The 24462-nt window shown below is 53.7% G+C and overlaps 1 protein-coding gene across 3 annotated transcripts; it reads right to left on the bottom strand.

Moving 5' to 3' along the window:
* On the bottom strand, positions 1-24080 carry LOC102460926 (putative protein PTGES3L). Of its 3 annotated transcripts, XM_075911521.1 has the most exons (17): positions 23900-24053; positions 20649-20762; positions 20446-20512; positions 19335-19433; positions 18403-18492; positions 16235-16288; positions 10615-10740; positions 10102-10261; positions 9382-9439; positions 8869-9025; positions 8620-8736; positions 7102-7232; positions 6855-6921; positions 2060-2151; positions 1297-1351; positions 781-875; positions 1-234 (listed from the first exon to the last, which is right to left on the bottom strand). In XM_075911521.1, the coding sequence occupies exons 1-17, from the start codon at positions 23905-23907 to the stop codon at positions 99-101; spliced, it is 1626 nt and encodes a 541-aa protein (XP_075767636.1). In that variant the 5' UTR covers positions 23908-24053; the 3' UTR covers positions 1-98. The 3 variants fall into 3 exon arrangements, with proteins under 3 accessions (XP_075767636.1, XP_075767634.1, XP_075767635.1); XM_075911519.1 differs by lacking the exons at positions 16235-16288; positions 18403-18492; positions 19335-19433; ... (1 more) ...; positions 20649-20762; positions 23900-24053 and adding an exon at positions 10837-10995; XM_075911520.1 differs by lacking the exons at positions 1-234; positions 781-875; positions 1297-1351; ... (6 more) ...; positions 10102-10261; positions 10615-10740 and adding an exon at positions 14053-14970 and having other exon boundaries at positions 23900-24080.
* Positions 24081-24462: the final 382 nt, after the last annotated feature.

Raw genomic sequence — 24462 nt, 5'->3', positions numbered from 1 at the left:
TTCTCAGAACACAACTTTTATTGGTCTAGAGGGAGTCAGCAAGTGACCCTGTCACCAATGAGCAGCAGATGGGGAACTCCTAGCCTGAGGGCGGGTCCTTACTCCTCGAGGCTCTGGTGGCCAAGGAAGTCCTGGAGCAGGGCCTGCACCTCGGCTCGCCTGCTCATCCTGGTCGCCTTGCCTTGGAAGCGACCCCGTTTCCCGGCTCCTTTCCCTTCCAGCAGCTCCGCCACTCTATAAAAGAAGAGATTCACACGCTGCAGGGCTGGGTGTGCTCGCACACAGCCCCAAACGGGGCGCGCCAGTAGGGCAGAGGAGGGAAATGGCTCGTCTGTTCTCGCACCGGCTCTGCCTCGACATTGAGCCAGATGCCAGTGAAAATCAATTCTCTGATCAAAGCAGCCACAACTCCACTTCCCTTCCTTAATAACAACAGTAGCGTAGCCGGTGTGTATCACACTGGCCTGCTCCTTTAAGGGCCAGGGAGCCCTGCTCGCTTATCAGGGGTGGATAGATCTGGGCAGCAGGAAAGGGGGCTGGAGACTAACAGACGGGGTGAGGGGAAGCAGCAGGAAGCCCCAGGAGAAGGAACGTTCCAGGTGGGATGCCCTGAGAGCCCCTGCTGGACTGAAATCTCCTGGTGGAAGTTTTCTTTTCCTTTTGTGAGTTGGCTGGGGGTCTGGACAGTAGCTAGGTCTGGAGGCTGACTGGACAGGTCTCATCTTTGCCCAGGCTGGTCAGGGAGGTTGCCAGGTAACAGGTGGCCACACAGCAGCTTACCTGGGGCCTAATTTTTCAACCGCTTCACTGGGCCCGGCCAGCAGGAAGAGCCCAGCTGCCTTCTCGTCTCCCACGGTCAGGAAGAGCAGGGTGTCCTGTGAAGAGAGATGGATGCTGATGCAGAACAGTGCTGCACCCCTTGTTTGAGCAGCGGGGAGGGGAGTCCCATGCGTGAGTGAGAACACCCCTCTTCTTTGTAGCACATGGGTTACTGGAGGGGAGGCTGTTTAGGGCACACATTTTGAGAGAGAGAGAGAGAGAGAGAGACACACACACACACACACACACACACACACACACGGAAGGCCATCGCCATGGAAACGAGCTCCCATCTCTCTGGGACAAGCAGGGTCCCTCCAGATCCCTGGGGTGCCCTGATGTGGACAACAGCTTAGGCCACAACATCCTGTAGCTAACGAGGCCTTTGTTTGCCAGACAGTGCGTTGTGAGGGTTGATAAAGGGTGGGGAGAGGCAAGGTGCCAGCTAGGAGCGAGGCCAAGCCAGAGCGTGCTAACCTCTGTCCCGATCTCGTTGGCGATGATATTCATGAACTCCGAGTCCCCATCTTTCCTGTGAAGAGTAAAAAGTATTTCTGACTATTTGGTGTCCAGGCACAGAGACTCCAGTCATGCCTCTGGTGTTGGCGGCCTTTGGGCCTAAACTTCCGAAATCAAACGCCCCACGCTAACCAGCATGGTCTGGCTGGGCTTTAGGCTGATTCTGAGAATCAAATTTCCCACTGGCTTCTTCTCAAACACTGTCAGGGAAGCTGGAACCCAGGCCCTCTATGAGCGCCTCACTTTGTGCCAGACTCAGGGCTTGGGCCATTCCTTGTTAGGACAGCGATTAGCAATTTATCTAGCAATCCCTTCTATGTTTCTCACCCACAAATGATTCATTATTAAAGTGTTTCCTCAGTAACCAATGGAGCACTACCATTTTTTTTTTTTGACGCTCTCACCAGCAGGGTGGGCTCATCAGACATATTTACTGCTTGGCTCTAAGACCAGCGGAGTTCAGCAACTGAAATTCAGCCCAGTTAGACTGAGTCCTTGCAACAGATCAACGCAGTTAGTTTAATATTTTGTTTCCTTAGTTTATGTTCTCCCTTCAAGAATGTCTGGATTTATGAATCTGTGTTATAAACAGCCTTGAATGCACAGCAGCTGCCGTGGGACATTGCTGGCCTGTGTTTATAGAGGAGGTCGGACAAGGCGATCACGATACTCCGTTCTGGCCCCAGGGCCTGTGATCCCGACCCCGGATCTCTGCCTTTACCTGTGTAACACAAACACTCGGCCTCGGCCTGGATTGCTTTTGAAGTTCTGGGCTGTCAAAACGGCGAGGTCTCTAAGCAAGTTCAAGTTGTTCTGCAAGGAAAGGAAACCCCATGTTGCAGACAGAGGGTATGTCTACAGTACAGAGAACATAAGAACGGCCGTACTGGGTCAGACCAAAGGTCCATCTAGCCCAGTATCCTGTCTGCCGACAGTGGCCAGCACCAGGTGCCCCAGAGAGGGTGGACCGAAGACAATGATCAAGCGATCTGTCTCCTGCCATCCCTCTCCAGCCTCTGACAGACAGAGGCCAAGGACACTATTTTATCCCCTGGCTAATAGCCTTTTATGGACCTAACATCCATGAAATTATCTAGCTTCTCTTTAAACTCTATTATAGTCCTAGCCTTCACAGCCTCCTCTGGCAAGGAGTTCCACAGGTTGACTACACGCTGTGTGAAGAACTTTCTTTTATTAGTTTTAAACCTGCTACCCATTAATTTCATTTGGTGTCCTCTAGTTCTTCTATTTAGGGAACTAATAAATAACTTTTCTTTATCGGCCCTCTCCACACCACTCACGATTTTATAGACCTCTATCATATCCCCCCTCAGTCTCCTCTTTCCTAAACTGAAAAGTCCCAGTCGCTTTAACCTCTCCTTATATGGGACCCGTTCCAAACCCCTAATCATTTTAATTGCCCTTTTCTGAACCCTTTCCAAGGCCAAAATATCTTTTTTGAGGTGAGGAGACCACATTTGTACACAGTATTCAAGATGTGGGCGTACCATAGTTTTATACAGGGGCAGTAAGATATTCTGGGTCTTATTTTCTATCCCTTTCCTAATAATTCCTAGCATCCTATTTGCCTTTTTGACCGCTGCTGCACACTGTGTGGAAGTTTTCAGAGAACTGTCCACGATAACTCCAAGATCTCTTTCCTGATTTGTCATAGCCAAATTAGCCCCCATCATACTGTACGTATAGTTGGGGTTATTTTTCCCGATGTGCATTACTTTACACTTATCCACATTCAATTTCATTTGCCATTTTGTTGCCCAATCACTCAGTTTGGTGAGATCTTCTTGGAGTCCCTCACAGTCTGCTTCTGTCTTGACTATCCTAAACAGTTTGGTATCATCTGCAAACTTTACTACCTCACTGCTTTCTCATTTATGAATAAGTTGAAAAGGATTGGTCCCAGGACTGACCCTTGGGACTGACCCCAGGACTGACCACTAGTTACCCCTCTCCAATCTGAAAATTTACCATTTATTCCTACCCTTTGTTTCCTGTCTTTTAACCAGTTCTCAATCCAAGAAAGGACCTTCCCTCTTATCCCATGGCCATGTAATTTACACAAGAGCCTTTGGTGAGGGACCTTGTCAAAGGCTTTCTGAAAATTCAAGTATACTATATCAGCTGGATCCCCCTTGTCCGCATGTTTGTTAAGCCCTTCAAAGAACTCTAACAGATTAGTAAGGCAAGATTTCCCTTTACAGAAACCATGTTGACTTTTGTCCAACAAATTATGTTCTTCTACATGCTTCACAATTTTATTCTTTACTATTGTTTCGACTAATTTGCCCGGTACTGAAGTTAGACTTACCGGTCTGTAATTGCCAGGATCGCCTCTAGAGCCCTTTTTAAATATTGGTGTCACGTTGGCTACCTTCCAGTCATTAGGTATGGAAGCCGATTTAAAGGATAGGTTAGAAGCCACAGATAATAACTCAGCAATTTCCCATTTGAGTTCTTTTAGAACCCTTGGATGAATGCCATCCGGTCCCGGAGATTTGTTAATATTAAGTTTATCTATTTGTTCCAAAACCTCCTCTAATGATACTTCAATCCGGGACAGTTCCTCAGATTCATCACCCACAAAGGACGGTGCAGATTCGGGAATCTCCCCAACATCCTCAGCCGTGAAGACTGAAGCAAAGAAATCATTTAGTTTCTCCGCAATGGCTTTATTGTCCTTGATGGCTCCTTTTATAGCTCGATCATCTAGGGGACCCACAGGTTTTTTAGCAGGCTTCCTGCTTCTAATGTACTTAAAAAACATTTTGTTATTTCTTTTTGAGTTTTTGGCTAGCTGTTCCTCAATCTTTTTTTGCTTTTCTTATTACATTTTTACACTTGATTTGACAGTGTTTATGTTCCTTTCTATTTATCTCACTAGGATTGGACTTCCACTTCTTAAAAGATAACTTTTTGTCCCTCACTGCTTCTTTTACATGGTGGTTAAGCCACGGTGACTCTCTTTTAGGTCTCTTGCTATGTTTTTTAATTTGAGGTATACATTTAAGTTGGGCCTCTATTATGGTGTCTTTAAAAAGTTTCCATGCCGCTTTCAGGGATTTGGCTCTAGTCACTGTGCCTTTTAATTTCTGTTTAACTAACCTCCTTATTTTTGTGTAATTCCCCTTTTTGAAATTAAATGCCAGGGTGCTGGACTGCTGAGGTGTTCTTCCCACCACAGGAATGTTGAATGTTATTATATTATAGTCACTATTCCCAAGCGGTACTGTAACGGTTATTTCCTGGACCTGATCCTGCGCTCCACTCAGGACTAAATCGAGAATTGCCTCTCCCCTTGTGGGTTTTTACACCAGTTGTTCCAAGAAGCAGTCATTTAAGCCATTGAGAAATTTTATCTCTGCTTCTCTTCCTGAGGTAACATGTATCCAGTAAATATGGGGGTAATTAAAATCCCCCATTATTATAGAGTTCTTTATTTTGGTAGCCTCTCTAATCTCCCTTAGCATTTCAATGTCAGTATCGCTGTCCTGGTCAGGTGGTCGGTAATATATCCCTACTGCTAATTTCTTATTATTGGAGCATGGAATTACTATCCATAGCGATTCTATTGAACATGTTGATTCACTTAATATTTTTATTTCGTTTGATTCTACATTATCTTTCACATACAGTGCCACTCCGCCACCCACCCAGCCTGCTCTATCCTTTCGATATATTTTATATCCCGGTATGATTGTGTCCCACAGATTTTCCTCATTCCACCAGGTTTCAGTGATGCCTATTATGTCAATCTCCTCATTTAATACGAGGTACTCTAGTTCACCCATCTTATTAGTCAGACTCCTAGCATTTGTGTACAAGCACTTTAAAAATTTGCCACTGCTTATTTGTCTGCCCTTCCCTGGTGCATTGGATTCCTTTGTATGCGGTTGTGTGTTTGCTGTGGCCTATGGTTTGCCCTCTCCCCTCCTCTCTTTCTGACTACAGCTTAGAGAATCTCTATCAATGGATTCTCCTCTAAGAGAGGTCTCCCTCCGATTTACGTGCCTTTTTAATGTTTAGTGCCAGCAGTCTGGTTCCACCCTGGTTTAGGTGGAGCCCGTCCTTCCTGTATAGGCTCCCCTTCTCCCAAAAGTGTCCCCAGTTCCTAATAAATCTAAACCCCTCTCCCCTACACCATCATCTCATCCACACATTGAGACTCTGAAGCTCCGCCTGCCTACCTGGCCCTGTGCGTGAAACTGGAAGCATTTCTGAGAATGCCACCATAGAGGTCCTGGATTTCAGTCTCTTTCCTAGCAGCCTAAATTTGGCCTCCAGGACATCTCTCCTACCCTTCCCTACGTCATTGGTACCTACATGTACCACGACCACCGGCTCCTCCCCAGCACTACATATAAGTCTATCTAGATGCCTCGAGAGATCCGCAACCTTCGCACCAGGCAGGCAAGTGACCATACGGTTCTCCCGGTCATCACAAACCCAACTATCTAACGATCGAATCACCCACTAACACCTGCCTCTTCCTAACAACTGGCATCCCCTCCTCCTCAGAGGTATCCTCAGTGCAAGAGGATACCGCAACATCCTCTGGGAGGAGGGTCCCAACTACGGGATGGTTTCCCTCTGCTCCCATTGAATGCTCTGTTCCCCTGAGACTTTCATCCTCCTTAAGAGCACTGGGGCTCTCAGACTGGAGGTGGGACAGTACTACAGTGTCCTGGAAAGTCTCATCAACATAGCTCTCTACCTCCCTTAGCTCCTCCAGTTCAGCCACCCTGGCCTCCAAAGCCCGAACTCGGTCTCTGAGGGTCAGGAGCTCCTTGCAACAGGTGCACACATATGCCACCCGCCCACAGGGCAGGTAATCATACATGTTACACTCGACACAATAAACAGGATAGCCCCCACTCTGCTGCTGGGCTTCTGTCTCCATTTTTCTAATGAATAAATTTGTGTAAACTGGGATTCTTTTTAAACCTTTTAAAAGAGGTTTTTTTTTTTTTTGTTTTTTTTTGTTTTTTTTTCAGAAAAACACTTCAATTACATCCACACGAAAGCCTTTTTCTGAAAGAGCTCTTTCGGAAAAAGGCGTGTGTGGACGGGGAAGAGGGAGTTCTTTTGCAAGAAGAGGAAAGAGGAAAAAGCATAGCTGCCCTGTTGGCCGTTCCGACCATAGTAATCACAGCCGACAAGCAAGATAGTGTCCGCACAGAATGGACGCTATCTTTCGAAAAAGCAGATCGCTTTTTCGATGTGCTTTTGCAGTGTGATCTCTTCCAGAAAAGCTTCTTCTGAAAGAAGCCTGTAGTCTAGACATAGCCAGGATGTCAGTGTGAGGATGGGATGGAGTCTGGAATGGCCTTTCCTGAGACAGACAGAGTCACAATTTTCACAACCTCTGGGATCCACTCAAGAGAGATTCTAACTCTCAATTCTCATTAAATAAGCTCATTCAGAGCACTCTTGTTATGACTATAGCTCAGACCCTGGATGGAAAGACGGCAGGGGCAGGTGCTGGGCCTCGGCTGTACCTTCTGAAGCAGCTTCACTGAATTCTGCAGCCTCTTCACAGCTTCCACATGCTCATCTGCACCGTTCCTGGAAAAACCAAGGCAGAGTTTGGGCCGTCAAGGTGCTGGCCAGAGAGTGTGCCGCCAATGAAGTGGCAGCAGACAACACTCTGCCAGACGCTAGAAATGCCCTTTCTAGGGTTACATGCTGTTCCTCTGTGTGAGAAAGAGAAGCAAGGCTCGGAGAAACAGAAGAAAAGAGCATTACTTGAGCAGCGAGGTTAGTGCCTTCTCCGTGCTGTGACTTCGCTCCACGGATTTCAGTACGCGATTTCCTGCCAGGAAGACCAGGTTGGTTTTGTTCTTTTTCCCCTTTTCTGTGCCAAGGATCTTAATAACCTTAAGCAAAAAACAAACACCCTGATCAGAGGCACAATGGTGCATTACACACACACTGCTAGAGTTCCCATGAGACCATTTGTCAACTCTGTCTCCAAAATGAAATCCACTGAAATCAGCCTTCAGATATAGTCAAAAAATAGATGAGCTGCAGTTCATTAGCCATGTGTCAATGCTGTCTAAGATGCCTGGATGAGATACGTCACCCAGCCATCTACACCACAGTGTCCCACCCTACAGTGTACCAAGCATATGAACTATAAGGGAAGGGTCATTTGACTTAGTAAGCTGACTGAAGGACACCGAAACCCAGAGGCAGCTCTGGGATTGTGTTTCATCCAGGGGCAGCCCCTGGATATAGGCTGACTTGGCCATCGCCTAGGGCACCGCCTTCAACGGTGCCCGATGATGACGTCACAGGGCGCCTGATGATGATGTCACCCCATTGACAGCCGTGCAGGCGGGGGTGCTGATTGCGCGTTTCGCCTGGGGCGCCAGCTGCCACAGCCCGCCTTGGGCTGCTCCTGGTTTCATATAATTCTGCATGAGGGTCACTAGGGAATTCTCACTGAAGTGTCTCCAGCACAGGTTTCAAAAACGGATTGGCAGAAAATATGCAAATGAGTGACTCATGCAAATGAGTCCCTCATTAGCATATTTTCTGCAGCAAAAACTGGCAGTGTAGAGACAGCCTTAGAGACTAACAAAACATGTTGATGGTATCATGTGCTTTTGTGGGCACAACCCACTTCTTCAGATGAATGGAGTTTAAGGGGTCGGTCCAGTTTTCAAATAAATAGCACAGAGTGGAAAGAGGGGGGGGGGGAGGAAAAAGAAGAAAGAAAAGGGGAAAGAAATTGTCAATTAGAGTGTCCATGCTAAACGAAGCTGATAAGAATACTTCGTACCCATTTTAAGTACCCATTGTTTGCTTTGTTATGTCATTAGGATGTGGAATGTAGCGGCCCATCCAGTTAAGGTCTTTGTTTAGACTTCTGTTGTAGGAATCACACTTGTAAACGAAATTAAGCTCTGTAGTTTTCCTGCTCAGCTGGCTCTTGAAATTGGTTTGAGATAATATGGTGACTTTGAGATCCATTAATGAGTGCCCAGACAAGTGACACAGTGTTCCGTGGCCACGCCTCTCTCCATGTAGAGGACAGCAGTTGGGAGGACTGAGTTCTAGGCTAAAGGTATCAAGGGAGCACAAGGTGTGGGGCTTTGTCCCACCACGCTCACTCTGGCTTGCAATTGGGATTCTCTGTCCAACAGGGACAACATGCAGAGGAACCATAAATCCTGCAGATCCAGGGACTCCTACGGTACCAGCTGATCTACAGGCTGATGCCTGAACACTGAAGGCGCAGAAGCAGGACACCACCCTTACCTGCAGGTCACTTAAGTTGGAGACATGAGTCCCGCAGCACATGTTATCGTCTATGCCCTCAATGCTTATGATACGCACTGGCCCTGTGTGGTCATCTGGCAAGCCACGGCTTCTCACCTAGCAAGAGAACCAGAGAGGCAAGCACAGCAACTCGCACCCCTGGGATTAAAAGGAGACTGAGTGGCAAATTCCCCTTTGCCCCACATGGCTCTGGAATGAATTTTGTCTGCACTCTCCGTTTCTACTCACTGTCTCAATCTCTGGGTCATCCTCGGAGTGCTCCTTCACTACCACAGGAATATGGGCCCTGATTTTCTCATTCACATTCTTCTCCAGGGCTGCCACCTGTTCTGCTGTCACCGAGGGCGTGTCCAGTTCAATGAGAGTGCGCTGATGGCCTAGTTCCCTGCAAGGCCCCCACACATCAAATATGCCCGCCAATACAAGGAAGAAGACAAGCTCAAAAGTCCCTCCAGGCAGCACTCAGCATGGTGCCCCGCATGCGCTCCCTGTTGCTTACATAGCACCAGCTGTGTGCTTTGTTCCTGAGAGACAGGAACAGAGAGGCAGAGCAATGTTCCACACAGCTTCTCTCCAGCACGGTCACTTTTCCCAAGCCCTCTGCAGCCAAGGGGAATGTCTTTGCACACACCCCCACCTCGCCCGGGCATTAACCTACATTCGTCCCTCAGAACCCAGCGGGGTGGTACAAGCCAAACAAGTTGTAAGGGCTGAGTTAAAAGGAACTGTTTTCCTGCTCACCATGAAGTTGTTTTGAATCCAAACATCTGATCTGCGAGGGCAGTGATGAGGTGCTGCCCTGGAAGAGAAGTGCAAGCCATGGCAGTGAGTTTTTTAGTTTACTTTTACTGTTGATAGCTGCATACACATGCACACCACTTATGTCAAAGCCCAAGAGCAAGCATCCAGAGGACTACCCCCCCAGCCATCCCTGGAAACCTCCAAGGAATGTCGCCTGTTGAGAGTTCAAAGCAAGCAGCTCTGCTCCTCCAAGTCATCTAAAATTACTTATTTATTAACTAGGACAGTGTTTGTAGGGATACCACCCCCCTTCTCAAGAGTTCCAGAAAACCGTTCCCTACTACTGAAGAAAACTGAGTGGCCACTGGTCACACCACCCACAGAAGGAGTCGCGAACATTCAAAACCACTCTGGGCTCCTGGGCGACATGACACTCCTTTAACGAGCAAGTCTTGTCCTATCAGCATGGATAAATGCACGGCTCTGAGCATCCAAACACACCAGCGTGGGACCATATCTTAATGGGCACTAATAATCCTTCCCTTTTTGGCAGGTAGTTTGGTAACTGTACCCTGGGACGAGGTAAAGAGACCCCAACACGGATACCACGCTCCCATGGCCTATGGAAAGGCTCTGGGCACCTTCGCAACCCCACGTCCAACCAGCACTTGGTGCAAGGGGCTAATCGCCGGCAGGAGCCCGGTTGCCCAGGCGGGTCACCTGAGTGCTGCTGCATGTGGTCAAACCTCCGCTCCCAGTCCACGGTCAGCAGCACCTCACGGCCCGGCTCCAGCGGCGCCTGCACGAAGTGGAGAGCGGCGGGGCCCTGCCGGGTCACACGCAGCACCGGGATGTCCTCGATGAGCCCCCGGTCGTCGGGCTGCAGGGAGGAGTCTCTGATCACCGGCCAGCCCCGCCTACGCCCCACCCCCTGGCCCCAGCCCCGCCTACGCCCCGCCCCCTGGACCCAGCCCCGCCCCTGCCCACACCCCGCCCCCTGCCCCGCCTACGCCCCGCCCCCTGGATCCAGCCCCACCCCTGCCCACACCCCGCCCCCTGGATCCAGCCCCACCCCTGCCCACACCCCGCCCCTGCCCCCAGCCCCGCCTACGCCCCGCCCCCTAGTCCCAGCCTCGCCCCCGCCTACACCCCGCCCCCTGGACCCAGCCCCACCCCCGCCTCCTGGCCCCGCCCCCGTCTATGCCCCGCCCCCTACACCCAGCCCCGCCGTACCTGGCCCCCGCCCTCGGGGAAGAGAATCGTGTCCTCCAGCTCCACGTGGAAGCCCCGCAGCGGCGCCTTCGCGCTGCCCTCGGCCGGCAGCTCCGCGGGGCGGCAGGACGCGACCCTGGTGGTGAACTGCAAAGCGGGGGGGGGGGGGCGTCACGCGTGGGAGCCTCGCGCCGCGCCCCCCGCGATCCCTCCCCCCTCCCCGCTCGCCGCGCGGCTCCGCACCTGCCGGGCCCAGCTGTCCCTCTGGCACTGGAACACCATCGCGGCAGCCGGCTGGCAGGCAGGGGAGTACGGCGAGCGGGAGGGGACACACACAGCCGGCGGATGCGGGCGGCGACGGCGAGCGGGAAGGGACACGCGGGCGGCGAATGCGCATTGCGGGTGGAGACAGCGAGCGCTTCCCTGTGCGGAGCAAGCTACCGCTAGGGGGCGGGGCTGTCGCCCTGTGCCTGTCTCCACCCAGCACGTGTTTTAAGCGTGCTTCTCCGTGTAGCCTGTGGCCGCGGGACTGACCCACGAGTGTCCCGTCCCCCACGTGCCCCCTTCACCCACCCACGAGTGTCCCGTCCCCCACGTGCTCCCGTCCCCTACCCACGAGTGTCCCGTCCCCCACGTGCCCCAGCCCCCGCCCACGAGTGTCCCGTCCCCCACGTGGCCCCTTCATCCACCCACGAGTGTCCCGTCTCCCACGTGCTCCCGTCCCCCACCCACGAGTGTCCCGTCCCCCACGTGCCCCCTTCACCCACCCACGAGTGTCCCGTCCCGCACATGCTCCCGTCCCCCACCCACGAGTGTCCCGTCCCCCACGTGCCCCCTTCACCCACCCACGAGTGTCCCGTCCCGCACATACCCCGTCACCCACCCACAAGTGTCCCGTCCCCCACGTACCGCCTTTACCAACCCACAAATATCCTGTCCCCCATGTACTCCGTCACCCACCCACGAGTGTCCTGTCTCCCACGTGCCCCCTATCATCCACCCACGAGTGTCCCACCCCCACATACCCTCTGTCACCCACCTGTTAGAAAAGAAACAGGTGACCCCGGAGTGGATGGGGTAAACAGAACTGCTTTATTGCCCATGCACGTTTTCCTCGGACATTCAACACCACGTCCAAGTGGCGACAATTTGGCACCAATCACCAATCGGCCCTTTTGTCTATTTTAGTCCATTAATTCACATGTCTGTCACTACTTTTCCTAAAACCTTATTTAGTAATGTTAACTGCCATAAAATGAGCATTAGTAAGCAGGGGATGAATATTATTATACCTGCCCCTAATTACTATTTACAAATTTTTAAATTAAATTAACACTTTTCTATGCTACAAACTTTCCGAATCAGCAGGTTACAGAGATTACAAGAAAAGTAACCCTGAAATATTTATACAGTGTAGGCTACGTCTACACTGGCATGATTTTCCGGAAATGCTTTTAACGGAAAAGTTTTCCGTTAAAAGCATTTTCGGAAAAATCGCAATTTTTGCGGAAAAGCGTCCGTGGCCAATCTAGACGCAGTTTTCCGCAAAAAAGCCCCGATCGCCATTTTCGCGATCGGGGCTTTTTTGCGGAAAACAGTACTGTGCTGTCTACACTGGCCCTTTTGCGCAAAAGTCTTTTGGAAAAAGACTTTTGCCCGAACGGGAGCAGCATAGTATTTCCAGAAAAGCACTGATGATTTTACAGGAGATCGTCAGTACTTTTCCGGAAATTCAAGCGACCAGTGTAGACAGCTGGCAAGTTTTTCCGCAAAAGCAGATGATTTTGCGGAAAAACTTGCCAGTCTAGACAGCCCACCAGTAAAAGTAGATAAAAGACACAACAAAGAAGAGCAGCTGCATGCTTATCTATTTTTCTGGGCTGCAAATATGAAGGAAAAGAACATGTTCAAGGGTAATGCTTACTGAGGCTGACCTCCTTACCACTATCCCAGACCCCTATGCATTTTACATATGTAAGGGGACTGTTACCCCTTACTAAAACTCTGTGGGACTTTTTTGGTTTGCCAGCCCCCAGTTTCAGAAGGGGAAGGGTTCATGAGACTGACAGACCCCAGAGACAATGGAAAGCAGCCAACACTCCAGCTCAGCCTGATTGACAGGTTGGACAGGCCAGTGAGGAAGGGGAGAGGCCAGGCCCCGTCCTCCCTGTGAGCTGGGATTGTTCTGGCTCTCTCTGAGCAAGCAGAGAGCTGAGACATAGCCCAAGGAGTGCAAGCTGTGAGCTAAGGGGCAGTTTTTGCAGCAGCTGAGCCAGATACACACAGCTCAAGGAGCGCAGACCCTGTGTTGAGCAGCAGACTGGCAGTGCTCAGAGAGCCAAATGGAACAGAGAAGCAATGCAAGAAGCTAGAGACTGGCCAAGCGGCACCCTGCAGCTGGATGTGGTGAGCAGCGGGGAACTGCAAAGTGTGGGGAGAGGCTCTGGACTGGGAGAGGGGTCTGGCCACTTAGAGCTTGAGGCTGTGTGGTCACTGCCAGAGCAAACGTGTCCAGCCTGCAGCCCCCCCCCCTCCCCGCAGCACATCCAAGGCCTCTAAGGGGTCTCTAAGGAAGAGACTGTGGACTGTCCTTACACTCTGCAGGCTGCTGTTTTGATGTCCCTGTGCTACAGAGCAGGGCTGTGTGTTCTCATTTAACCAGTCTCATTTTTTTCTTATTCTATTCTCTTTAATCAGTTGATGTTTAATAAATTGTATTTGCTTTGAACCTTATGAAGTGATCACTGGGCCAAGAAGGCCTGCAGTGTAAAGAGAGCACCTCGGAGTGGGGACACCCTAACTCCTGCCCCTAGTGACTACAAGGTCAGGGATTAAGCCCCAGGAAACCTGGGCCCAGCCTTGTTGGGGTTTCAAGGGCTCTGCTACTCAGGAGAGTGGAGGGGGAGCCCTCAGGATCAGGGAGGCCGTGGGGTAAAGGAAGTGGGAGCGGGGACTCAGATCCTTTCGCTGGTTCATTTCACCGGGGTGGTATAGAAGCCAGGAAAGTTCCCCACAATAGCGGGATCATTCCCCCGCTTACACATATTTCAACACCATCCACGAGTGTCCAATGCCCCACGTGTACCCCTGTGATCTACCCACTGGTCTTCAGTGCCCCTCTGTGACCCACCCACGAGTGTCCAGTCAACCACATGCCCCCAGTGAATCACCCACAAGTGTCCTGTGACCCACCCACAGCTATCCCAATAATCACGTGCTCCCTTGTGACTCACCCACGTGCCCCCAGGAGCCAAGGCCCACCTTGCAGGAATCAACACGCACCCCCAGCTCTGGGCAGGGTGGATCTGCCCTAGCCCGTGCCAGCTTCTCCCAGCGCCCTGCAAGTGCCAGGCATGTGGCCACCCCCAGAGGCCAGTTCAACCTGGGCACCAGCGGCACTTGCACAATGGGGCCCAGGCATGAGAGTGCAGAAACCCAAGTGCAGAAACAGCCAGTGTAGCAGGTTTATCTTTTATTAACAGAATTTCCCTCCACTTTGCGTTCCCACCCCAAACACCTGGGAGAGGACGCAGAGAGGGGCCTTGGGAGCAAGAGGAGCTGGTTCTTGGCAATATAAGCGGCAGCACAGGGTGATATGAGACACAGGACCCTGCCTGCCACTGAGCGGTGTCTGGCTGTGGAATAGGTACCTAATGGGAGTAGCAGCAACTCTGGGGCTAGTGTGTTTGCAACTACACTGTCTGATGCAATAGGGAAGAGTCTCACTCTGGGTCCAGCGGTGTGCAAACCGGGCCCAGCAGGGTTTTTCCAGCTTGAGGGTCCATGAGTGTGAAATCTGGAGCCAAAGTCTGAAGTGGGTGGGTCCCTGGTGCATTTGGAGCACAGTGGTACTTGGGGTGCTACCTCCCTCCCCCACTCACTTCTCAGCAGCTGCTGTCACCTCCCTGTGGAGAAACCAGGGCGGTCAGAGAATGCGCAGCATGGCCTCCAAGTGTAAAAGCTCAGTGCACCCCTGGGGGGGGGGGAACCGTCAGGCCTCGAGAGGAGGGGACGGGACAGGAAGAGAGCAAGAGGAAGGTCAAGCCCCCAGTGGAGAAAAGGTACCACCGGGAATAGCAGGAAGGCAGGCAGCTCCGTCACTATCAGGTGCTGGAGCAGCAAAGCTCCCCTGGGCTAGGAACACAGTGCAGAGGGCAACAGCTGTTTACAGCACTCCCCTCCCCGCAGGTCTCCCCTTAAGTCCTTTCAGATCCCAGAGGCCACACAGGCCAGTGCAGCAAGGGGTAGGTCTGTGCTAATCCAGGTCACCGTCAGCCGGTCTGCGGGTACATCTCCCATCAGGCAACAGGGAGGCCCACCAGCCAGAGTGCTTCAGGGGAGGTCTTACCACCCGGGGCTGTGCTTTCAAATGTCATCCTGGAAAAGAGACAGAAAGATCGACTGGGAGTCTAGAAAGGTCCTGTGTTGTTTCCCCTTCATGCGCCGTGTGACTATAGAAGGGAGTGAAACAAGGACAGTCCATGCTACCAGACATGTTCAAGTTAGAAATGTGAAAGGCCTCCAGTGTTGCCAGAAGCCTCAAATGTGTGTTGGGCCTAAAACGTGGAAGGAAACCCTGAAAAACCAGCCTTGGCCACAGGCAGCTGGGCATAAGCTAATGGCCACAGGGTCTGGAAGGAACCCTGATCAAGGAGCTCTGATGCATGTCCGGTCAGGAGCATGACGAGGGTTTTCAGCATCAGAGACTGGCTACTGCCATGAGCCGGATACTGCACTGGACGGGCCAGACATCAGTTCTTAGTTGTGCAGGAGGTTTGATAAACATCTATCAGGCATAGATAGTGCTTGGTCCTGCTGTGAGTGCAGGGGACTGGACTCAATAAAACCAGTTCTAGGGTTTTATGATGCTGTGATACTGGTTTACATGCACCATGGCGACGTCTAGACTGGCATGATTTTCCGCAAATGCTTTTAATGGGAAAGTTTTTCTGTTAAAGGCATTTGCAGAAAAGAGCATCTAGATTGGCACGGACGCTTTTCTGCAAAAGCACTTTTTGCGGAAAAGCGTCCGTGCCAATCTAGACGCAGTTTTGTGCAAGAAAGCCCCGATCGCTATTTTCGCCATCGGGGCTTTTTTGCGCAAAACAATACCGCGTTGTCTATACCGGCCCTTTTGCGCAAAAGCATTTGCGGAAGAGGGCTTTTGCCCGAATGGGAGCAGCATAGTATTTCCGCAAGAACACTGACAATCTAACATGAGATCGTCAGTGTTCTTGCGGAAATTCAAGCGGCCAGTGTAGACAGCTGGAAAGTTTTTCCGCAAAAGCAGCTGCTTTTGCGGAAAAACTTGCCAGTCTAGACGCAGCCCATGTGTTTCTCCTGTGCTCCTAGATTCCTGCTGCTCCTGTGTTCTGACATGTATCTATCCATGACCAGGACAATGATAGTAATGCTGGGAAGTCACACCACACAGAGCAGGTCTCCACACCCAGAAGACAGGGCCACTGAGCACAAGGGACTGTTGGCCTGGAAGAGGTTTGGCTTTAGCCCGTCCATCGGCTGGCAGAGATGGAGCAGCTTGGGAGCCAGGCTAGGGCACTGGGATGAAATGGGCCAGAGGCAAAGAGCCTGGCTATGCAAAATCATCCAGAACTTACTGTCTCAGCCAAGCAGTACTTACCTCCAGGTCATCCATTGCAGGGGGTGGGGCTTTCACGGTGACCCTCTGCAGGAGCTGGATGGGACACAGGCAGTCATGGGAATAAAGAAAGGAACCTACAACAAAGGTGGTGAGGCTGGCGTTCCTCCACCCCCAGGGCAGCGCCTTCCACCCCCAAGGAGCCCACCTGCCCCTTGTGACCCTGCCCATAAGGGAGAAGCACATGTGCCATGCACGCGGGCACAGCTGGTTCAGCCCAGCCTGGCTCAGGCGGGGTGCTAGGCTGGAAGTGACTTTGGCTGCAGGTTACACCCCAAGGCGGAAGACCCAGCGGCCATCTTGGGTCTTCCGCCCACAATGGTGCTGTATTAGGACGGCCCCCCTGCTCCCATGGGTGGGCAAGTGGGTGGGGCAAAGCATCGGGATGCAATCCCTGGACCAGTCAGCCTCCCTTGTCAAGCCCCTTGCTGCCGGGCCTGTTCCCTACGTGTACCATGGGGTGGTGCTTCCTTGTCTCACCGAGTGTGGTGAGGAAAAATGCATGGATGGGAGGTGCTGAGACACTCACAGGGACCTGCACCTAGCTAGGCAGCCATTGCAGGGCTGCTACTCAGTACTTCTCTCAGGTGGCTCTGACTCCTCCCTGCACGGGCAACCTGTGGCCTATCGGGGTTCTATGCGTGACCCACGAGACATTTGGTTTCCCATTGTCCATGCGCAGGGTCGCCGGATTCTGCCGGTTTCCATCCACGTTGTTTTTTCCCTACCGGGGTTACTAAAGCGACACGCACGTAAAGCCAGGGCAGGTGAAGTGTGTAGGGTTGCCAGATGGTTTAACAAAAAATACCAAACACCTCCACCTCCACTGCTCCCTCCTGTCCCCCCCTTCGCTAGACTCTGCTACGCTCCTCACTCCCTGCCCCCACCAGATTCAGCAGGGGAAAATTATCCCCGCCAGCCTTCAGTCCCAGGGAAACAGGAAATACCAGACATACATTGCACATGTCCAGTATTTCCTGGTTTTTTTTTACCGGATGGAGCCTGCAAATACCGGACGGTCCAGGTGAAAACCGGGCACCTGGCAACCCTAGAAGTGCGAGACGCGCTGGTTGCACACAACATCGTGAGAGCCGGGTGCTCCCTCTGCAACCAATCCCAGCGCTGCTACGGTTCAGTCGGCGCATCCCGCCGATTCCAGGTAAGCCAGCGCAGTGAGCAAAGCTATGCCAGGAGACTGTCGTGGCCAGGACAATCGTGCGGCCCACTGAGATAAAGGAGGCCAATCATGCAGCCTACTCATGAGCCCAGGTTGCCCATTGCTGCTGCACATGAAGACAGAGGGCCTGCTATTGTCCATACCTCACCTCATTCTGCCAAAGCCACCATGCATTTCTGCTCCGAGCCACTTGGTGGAGAAACTGAGCCACCCACCAACAGCCACAGCTGGGACGGGACGTCCCTCCCCATTCACTCTGGAGCAGTGGTCCCGAACCTTTCGTGGCTGCTGGGCACCCAGGGGCGGGGCCACTCATGCATTGGGCGTCTGGGGGCGGGGCCACTCATGTGCCGCCCTTCTGGGGGTGGGGCTACACATGCACCCTGAGCCCAGGGCCGGCACCACACACGTGCCGCGCGCCCGGGGCAGGGGCTGCCCACACGCCCCGTGCCCGGGGCTGCCCACGTGCCCTGCGCCCGGGGACGGCACCACGCATGTGCCTCGTGCTGGGGCGGGGCCAGCCCAGATGTTTCGGCAGGCGCACATAAATGCCCTGGCGGGCGCCATGGCACCCACGGGCACCGCGTTGGGGACCACTGCTCTGGAGGCAAGAGGGAGTTTCTGAGGCAAGAGGGGACGTTATCCAGGCAGGAGATACATTGGTTTTAGGTTTTATAGTCATTTAATTTTGTGAAGTGGGTCTCACAAAGTTTTACGAAGTGCAGCAGCACTTGCCTGTGCTGGAGAATTGATGCTTTACTGAGCTAATGCTCAGACTTTTCTCCTGACCCAGGAACCTTGCATTGAGTCACATGAAATAGGGATAAGCGAGGCAGGCTCCACACAACACCTTTGCCCAGAGGGACTCAGCCCCAGCGGGCTCTGCCGGGGCCGCAGGTCATTGCTTGGGATCGTGTGACGCAGCTGGCTCCCTGCTCAGCCCCCCATGTAAATGCAGGAGCCCAAGACTCACCTCTGCGTACTGCGCAGTCATGGCCAGTTCCACCTCCTCATCCCCTTCCCAGTCTCGCCAGTTATCGAAGTCCACAAACAGCCAGACTGGCTATGTGCGAGCAGGAGAAAGGGCATTACAACCAAGCCTGAGGCCACGCCCTTTCCATGGCCTCATCCCCTCTGGAGTCAAGCCCAGCCCTCATCCTAGGTTACTGCCCCCAGATCCAGTGGGTGGCAAGGCCCCATCCTTCTCAGGTGGCCGGAATGCCTTCCTGGCTGGCTGGAGAACGTGCCTGGGGCTGACACACCAAGCTCCTAGCCCTCCCACGGAACCAGGCTGCTGTGCCGTGGCCTCAGTCTTCCCAGGCAGCCGGCGGAAAGTGCAGGCAGTTTTGGGAAGGCAACTCCTTCCCTTGCCTGCGTTACCCACTGCCCATGATTACAACAGAGGGTAGCCAGCGCAGCGCTGAATAGGGCACGTCTGCAATCTAGAACTTTACCTTGGGAGGGGGGGGGACAAGCTGGGGATAGGATATGGACACCAGCCCCGATCCAGGCCCAGGTGGGGTGGCTATGGGGCCTTCCGCCTTTAGAGTTCGAGGATATATGGCCTTTCGCTGCAAGGCCCTTCCGGAGATTTAGCCCTGATCAATACCAGTTGTTCAGCAGCACCTTGTGAGCAGCCCAGCGTGGGGGTCCACACTGCCCCTCTCCTCAGGGGTCTCAGCCCAGGGGCAGTGAGTGATTCTGGGCTGCTCTCCATGGTACCTGTGCACCTTTCACCAGCTCTAACCCGGGCGTAAAATCCAAGCCAGCCATGCCAGAGCGGCGCAGCAGGCAGTGCTGTGCCAGCTCCCAGCCTAGCATGGTGGTGGGGGCGGACTGAGCTTTTCACTCGGGGAAAGGTGACTCCAAAGGAAGGGGCCTGGGCCGCTAGGGTGCTGTGTTTACCTTGATGTTCTCCTTGGTGAGGCGTGGCCATGCCACCTTCTCCTTCAACTTCCTTATGAAGCAGGTGATGGACCGGTCGGAGCGTTTCTGCTGCGAGTCCTGCCAAGGGACAGAGCCAAGCTCCCTTGCCGGACGTGGCTGCTGGGCACCCCTCCCCCTCTCAACAAGCCAAGACGTCCAGAATGAAAACAAAGCCCTTCCTGAGCTCTGAGGCACATGGGAAAGTGCCGGGAGACCAGGACCCAGCCTGCCGGCATCGCAGCGCAAATCGGGGCACGGGAGAGCTGGCTGTATTAGGAGACTGCAGGAGGAGAGGGGACTTCTCGGGGGATATCTGACAGCCTTGGGCCATCATCTCTGTGCAGCTGGGTTGGTTGGGCATTTTTGTGAGTCACTGAGCTAGGCAAAATCCTCGGGGGCAGGCAGCCCAAAACAAAGCACTGATGATGGGGGGGGGGCTGGGGAAGGCTAGTGGCACAGCAGCACCCAAAGGTGCCACCTAACGACATCACTTTTTAGGTGCCCCACCAAGCTCCACAACCCCTGGAGATGGTGGGCGTCCGGGGTCTGAGCAATGAGATCACATGACGTGAACATAAGAACGGCCAGACTGGGTCATACCAAAGGCCCATCTAGCCCAGCATCCTGTCTGCCCACAGTGGCCAATGCCAGATGCCCCAGAGGGAGGGAACACAACAGGGAATCATCATGTGATCCCTCCCCTGTCACCCATTCCCAGCTTCTGGCAAAGAGGCTGGGGATACCATCCCTACCCCATCCTGGCTAATAAGTCTGGATGGACCTATCCTCCAGGAATTTACCTAGTTCTTTTTTGAACCCTGTTAAGGTGATAGGCCTGGATGGAGGCAAATCACTCCTCCCACCCCCAAAAACCTTCCACGGTTTGTCGGAACTTTACGATCTCTTTGGAGACATCGAGGAGATGGGCTCAGTGAGCCGGGCCCACCCATGGTTCTTTCACCTCACTGCGTGGAGCGGCTGCTTACCTCGGAAAAACTTAAAAAACAACGAAAAATTCTGCCGCACCTTAGCGACTCACCCAAAAAGTAGATGGTGTCAGGAGCTTTCCTGGGCACAACCCCTTGCTTACCTTGGAGTTCACCCTGGCGTACAGGTTGATCTTGTTGAACATCTCCACCCCATCTGCGTTTTTACAGCTGCCAAAACATAAACTCAGCTCAGAACTGGGCATGGATCGTCTCCCAGAGGATCCTTCCCGCAGTACCACCGCGCCGGGTGCTGTACAGCTGCCGATTCAGGGCCAGGCCACCTCAGCAGGGCTTGGGAGCTCACCTGAACACCACCCGGTCGTCTTCAATGTCGACTTTAACATCTTTGCTGTCCTCTACGCAGAACTCCAGGAAGACGTACCGCGGGCGGTCGTACCACAGCGTTTTTGCAGGTTGCCTTGGAAAACAGGTTCAGAAGTAGAGATGTTACATTCTGATTAATTAACTAATCAAATAGTCAATGGGATTTCCATTGACTATCCAATTAGTCGATAAGGGCTCCCATGTTCCAATTTTGAAATGGGGCTCTTGTACATTGTTCCAACTTTGAGCCCAATGGGGCTCTTGTACATTTCAAAGATTGAAACGCTGCATGGAGCCAGGGCCAATGGGGAGTCCTGCTGACCCCAGGCTCCACATGTGCATTTCAAAGCATGGAGCCCAGGGTCAGCAAGACGCCCCAGGCTCCATGTGGCGCTTCCGCTTTGAAATGTACAGGAGCCCCAGTGGGGACTCTTGTACATTTCAAAGTTGGAACGCTGCTGCTGCACCCCTACCCCTTTCCACAGAGCTGGAGCTGGGGGGGGGGAAGCTGGCTTTTAAGTTGGCTCCCCCTAGCACTCACTCCTTCCCCCCTCCCTTGCTGCCTCTTTGTGATAGAGGCAGCAAGGGGAGGGAAGCAACTAGTTGATGAGTGCGTCAACTATCCGATAAGCTTTTGCTTGTCGGATAGTCGATTAGTCGCTTACATCCCTATTCAGAAGGGGTGAAGAATTCCAGGGTGAAGAGCTGGCACTGTTTGTCTCAATGCACCCAGAGCAGCATGTAAGGCTGTGTGTGATGTTCTCAGAGCAGTGCTAAGCTGCCTTTGTTACACCTGCCTGAGCCACGCGATGAGAGAGCATGAGACCAAGGAAAAGTGGGGGGTGCACCAGGCAGGCAGGAGCTGGCTGCAGATCCACCAAACTTGTTGCCACACTTCCCATTTGATCTGTACAGCACCCCATGAACAGACCTCTCCCAGCCCCCCCAGTGACAGAGTCCTACAGCCTGCATGTGTAAGGCAAGGGACCGCCTTTACTAAGCACAATCGCTCACTGGAGTGCAGTCACGCTTCCCCCAGACTGCTGCCCTCGCCACGGAGTGCCCAGGCCGATGCTGCTGGGCGAAAAGTCTGTGGAAAGCACCTTTATCTGAAACGTTGTCCCTGCCAGGCAGAGCCGCAGAGAACCCAGTCATTGCACCACTAGGTCTGAGACAGGGATGTAAAATCCCATTTAAACTGTTAACCGGTTAAATCTTAAGTTTAACCAGTTAACTGGGATCCTGCGGGTGGGGGGCTGCTCCAGCCAGCCGGGCTGCCGGTTAACCACTTAAAGAGTGAGCATACTCTTTTCAGTTTAGAAAAGAGGAGACTGAGGGGGGATATGATAGAGGTCTATAAAATCATGAGTGGTGTGGAGAGGGCTGTTAAAGAAAAGTTATTTATTAGTTCCCTAAATACAAGAACTAGAGGCCACCAAATGAAATTAATGGGTAGCAGGTTTAAAACTAATAAAATAAAGTTCTTCTTCACACAGCGTGTAGTCAACCTGTGGAACTCCTTGCCAGAGGAGGCTGTGAAGGCTAGGACTATAACAGAGTTTAAAGAGAAGCTAGATAATTTCATGGAGGTTAGGTCCATAAAAGGCTATTAGCCAGGGGATAAAACGGTGTCCTTGGCCTCTGTTTGTCAGAGGCTGGAGAGGGATGGCAGGAGACAAATCGCTTGATCATTGTCTTCGGTCCACCCTCTCTGGGGCACCTGGTGCTGGCCACTGTCAGCAGACAGGACACTGGGCTAGATGGACCTTTGGTCTGACCCAGTACGGCCGTTCTTATGTTATGTTCATAAGGGTGGTGCTTACTGGGTAACGGCTTAACCCTTCACATCCCTAGTCTGGGCACTGGGGAGAGAGGAGCTGAGCGGGGCTTGGGAGCAAGGGATTTGTGTAATACCTAGTGAGCCGAGTTTGCACTAAGTCAGGGCACTCCTGCGCATTCTTCCACATTCCACTAGGACCCTGCTGGCTGCCACCAGGCCACAGAAATTCGCCCTGACTCAAAACATAATTATTCAGCATCCCAAACTGCCCGTGAGGTCCAGACTTTGCTATTCTGGGGACAGAATCCCTGGGCTGCAGTCTCATTCACGGAAGCACATTCCTGCTTTACGGCCACCTCTCTTTTTTGCCCCACCGGTGGCTGCTGTCTGCAGGAGCTGCCGGCTGCCGGGCCTGTAAACAGCCTGGGCTGAGGCTCCGTAAGCATATTCCCGTTTTCCCATGGCATTTGCCTCAGCAGGAGCAGGGGCCAGAATTCCAGTGGAATCGTGTTACACGAGCCTGGGAGTTCCACCAGCCTGGGCCACCAGGGTAGGACTGCACACGCCACAGCCACCAGGCCCAACAGGCCGGGCTAGTGCTCTCATGGCTCGTTCCCAGGCTAGTTCCCAACCTCAAAGCCTGCAGCTTGGTCCCTGAAGCCCTGCCCCCTCCAGATGGTTCCAAGCCTGAGCGGCAACTGAGTTGTCCCCGCAGCTATGTGGAGAGGGCTCACCCCAGCCCAACTCGCCCAAAGCCGGGTGGTTCCAGCTGCAGGCTGTGGTCATTTCCTGAGTGACAGCGCGGAGGGCAAGGAAGGCCCCCGGCCCAGCCGGGGTGTCTTATGGCTAATTCCCAGGCTGGAACCCGTGGGAGAGTTTCCAACATGCAAGACACTTTCCAGGCTCCAGGAAAAGTCCCAGCGGAGGGTAAGTGGCTCAGTGAGCAGAATGGGGCTGGGGGGGGGGGGGGAGTGCAGTGACCCCAGTGGGAGGGCCAGTGGTCATGTCCCAGCCAGGGGCAGGGGGGCAGTGACCCAAGTGGGGGCTCCAGGGGTTGTGTCCCAACTGGGGGAGGGGGGAGCAATGACTTGAGCAGGGGGGCATGTGGGGGCTCCTGGGATTGTGCCCCAGCGGCAGGAGAGGGGCAGTGATCCCAGTGAGGACTCCAGGAGTCATGTCCCAGATGGGGGAGGAGGTCTGTGACTCGAGTGGGGAGCGGGGGGGGGGGGGTCCCAGCAGGGGGAGCAGTGACTCGGGTTGGGGGGCATGTGGGGGCTCCAGGGGTTGTGTCCCTGCGAGGGGGGCAGTGACTCGAGTGGGGACTGGCGGCCTGACCCGAGTGGGTTGCGGGGGGTCGTGTCCCAGCCGCGGGAGGGGGCAGTGACTCGCGTGGGGTCCCGGGGTCGCGTCCTACCCTGGGGCAGGACTGCGCTGCCGCCGCCCGCACTCACCTCGCCATGGCCGGGCTCGCTCTGGGGGCGGTGCCGGGGCGCCGCTATTTTGGGCTGCGGGCGGAGCCCGGGCCGCTACAGCTGTCAGCGCCCGTCAGCGACACGCTGCGCCCGGCCGAGCCCCACGGGACGCGGATCCCCCCGTGGCCGGGAGCGCCCAGCCCAGCGCCACAGGCGCGATGTGCCCGAGGGCGGGCAGGACTCCTGGGTTCATTTCTTGCCCCTGCCACGGGCGTGCTGTAACCTTGGCCACATCCCTTTCCCCGTGCCGTGCCTCAGTTTCCCCTTCTGTCATGAACTTGTGGACGATGGGGCGGGGAGGCGGGGTGGGGGGAGCGTTGAAGGGCAAGTTCCAGAAGCGATCTGGGGGGGGGGGGGGGGAGCCTCGGGTGTGTAGGAGCCATCACAGCTGGTCCTGCCTCCTCCCCACCACCCCAAAGCCACCGAGAACATGGCACTTCCACCCTGGTTTGTGCAGCTTTGGAGCTATTACGCCCGGTCTGTGTGTGCTGGGGGGGCTCTGACGCCACCAGGGGTGCAAGAAGAGGTGAGAGCAGCCCTGC

The sequence above is a fragment of the Pelodiscus sinensis genome, chromosome 29 (assembly GCF_049634645.1).
Source record: "Pelodiscus sinensis isolate JC-2024 chromosome 29, ASM4963464v1, whole genome shotgun sequence".
Lineage (NCBI taxonomy): Eukaryota > Metazoa > Chordata > Testudines > Trionychidae > Pelodiscus > Pelodiscus sinensis.
Note: the sequence above shows the minus strand (reverse complement) of the source record. Positions and strands in the feature narration are given on the sequence as shown.

Bases quoted from the DNA above. Each gene is read 5' to 3' on its own strand.
- LOC102460926 (XM_075911521.1), bottom strand. The intron at 10,741-16,234 runs GTAAGTACTGCT...CCCGCTTTGCAG, and splicing joins CTGCAATGGATGACCTGGAG to TTCACCACCAGGGTCGCGTC. The intron at 8,737-8,868 runs GTGAGTAGAAAC...TTCTCTTGCTAG, and splicing joins ATGACCCAGAGATTGAGACA to GTGAGAAGCCGTGGCTTGCC.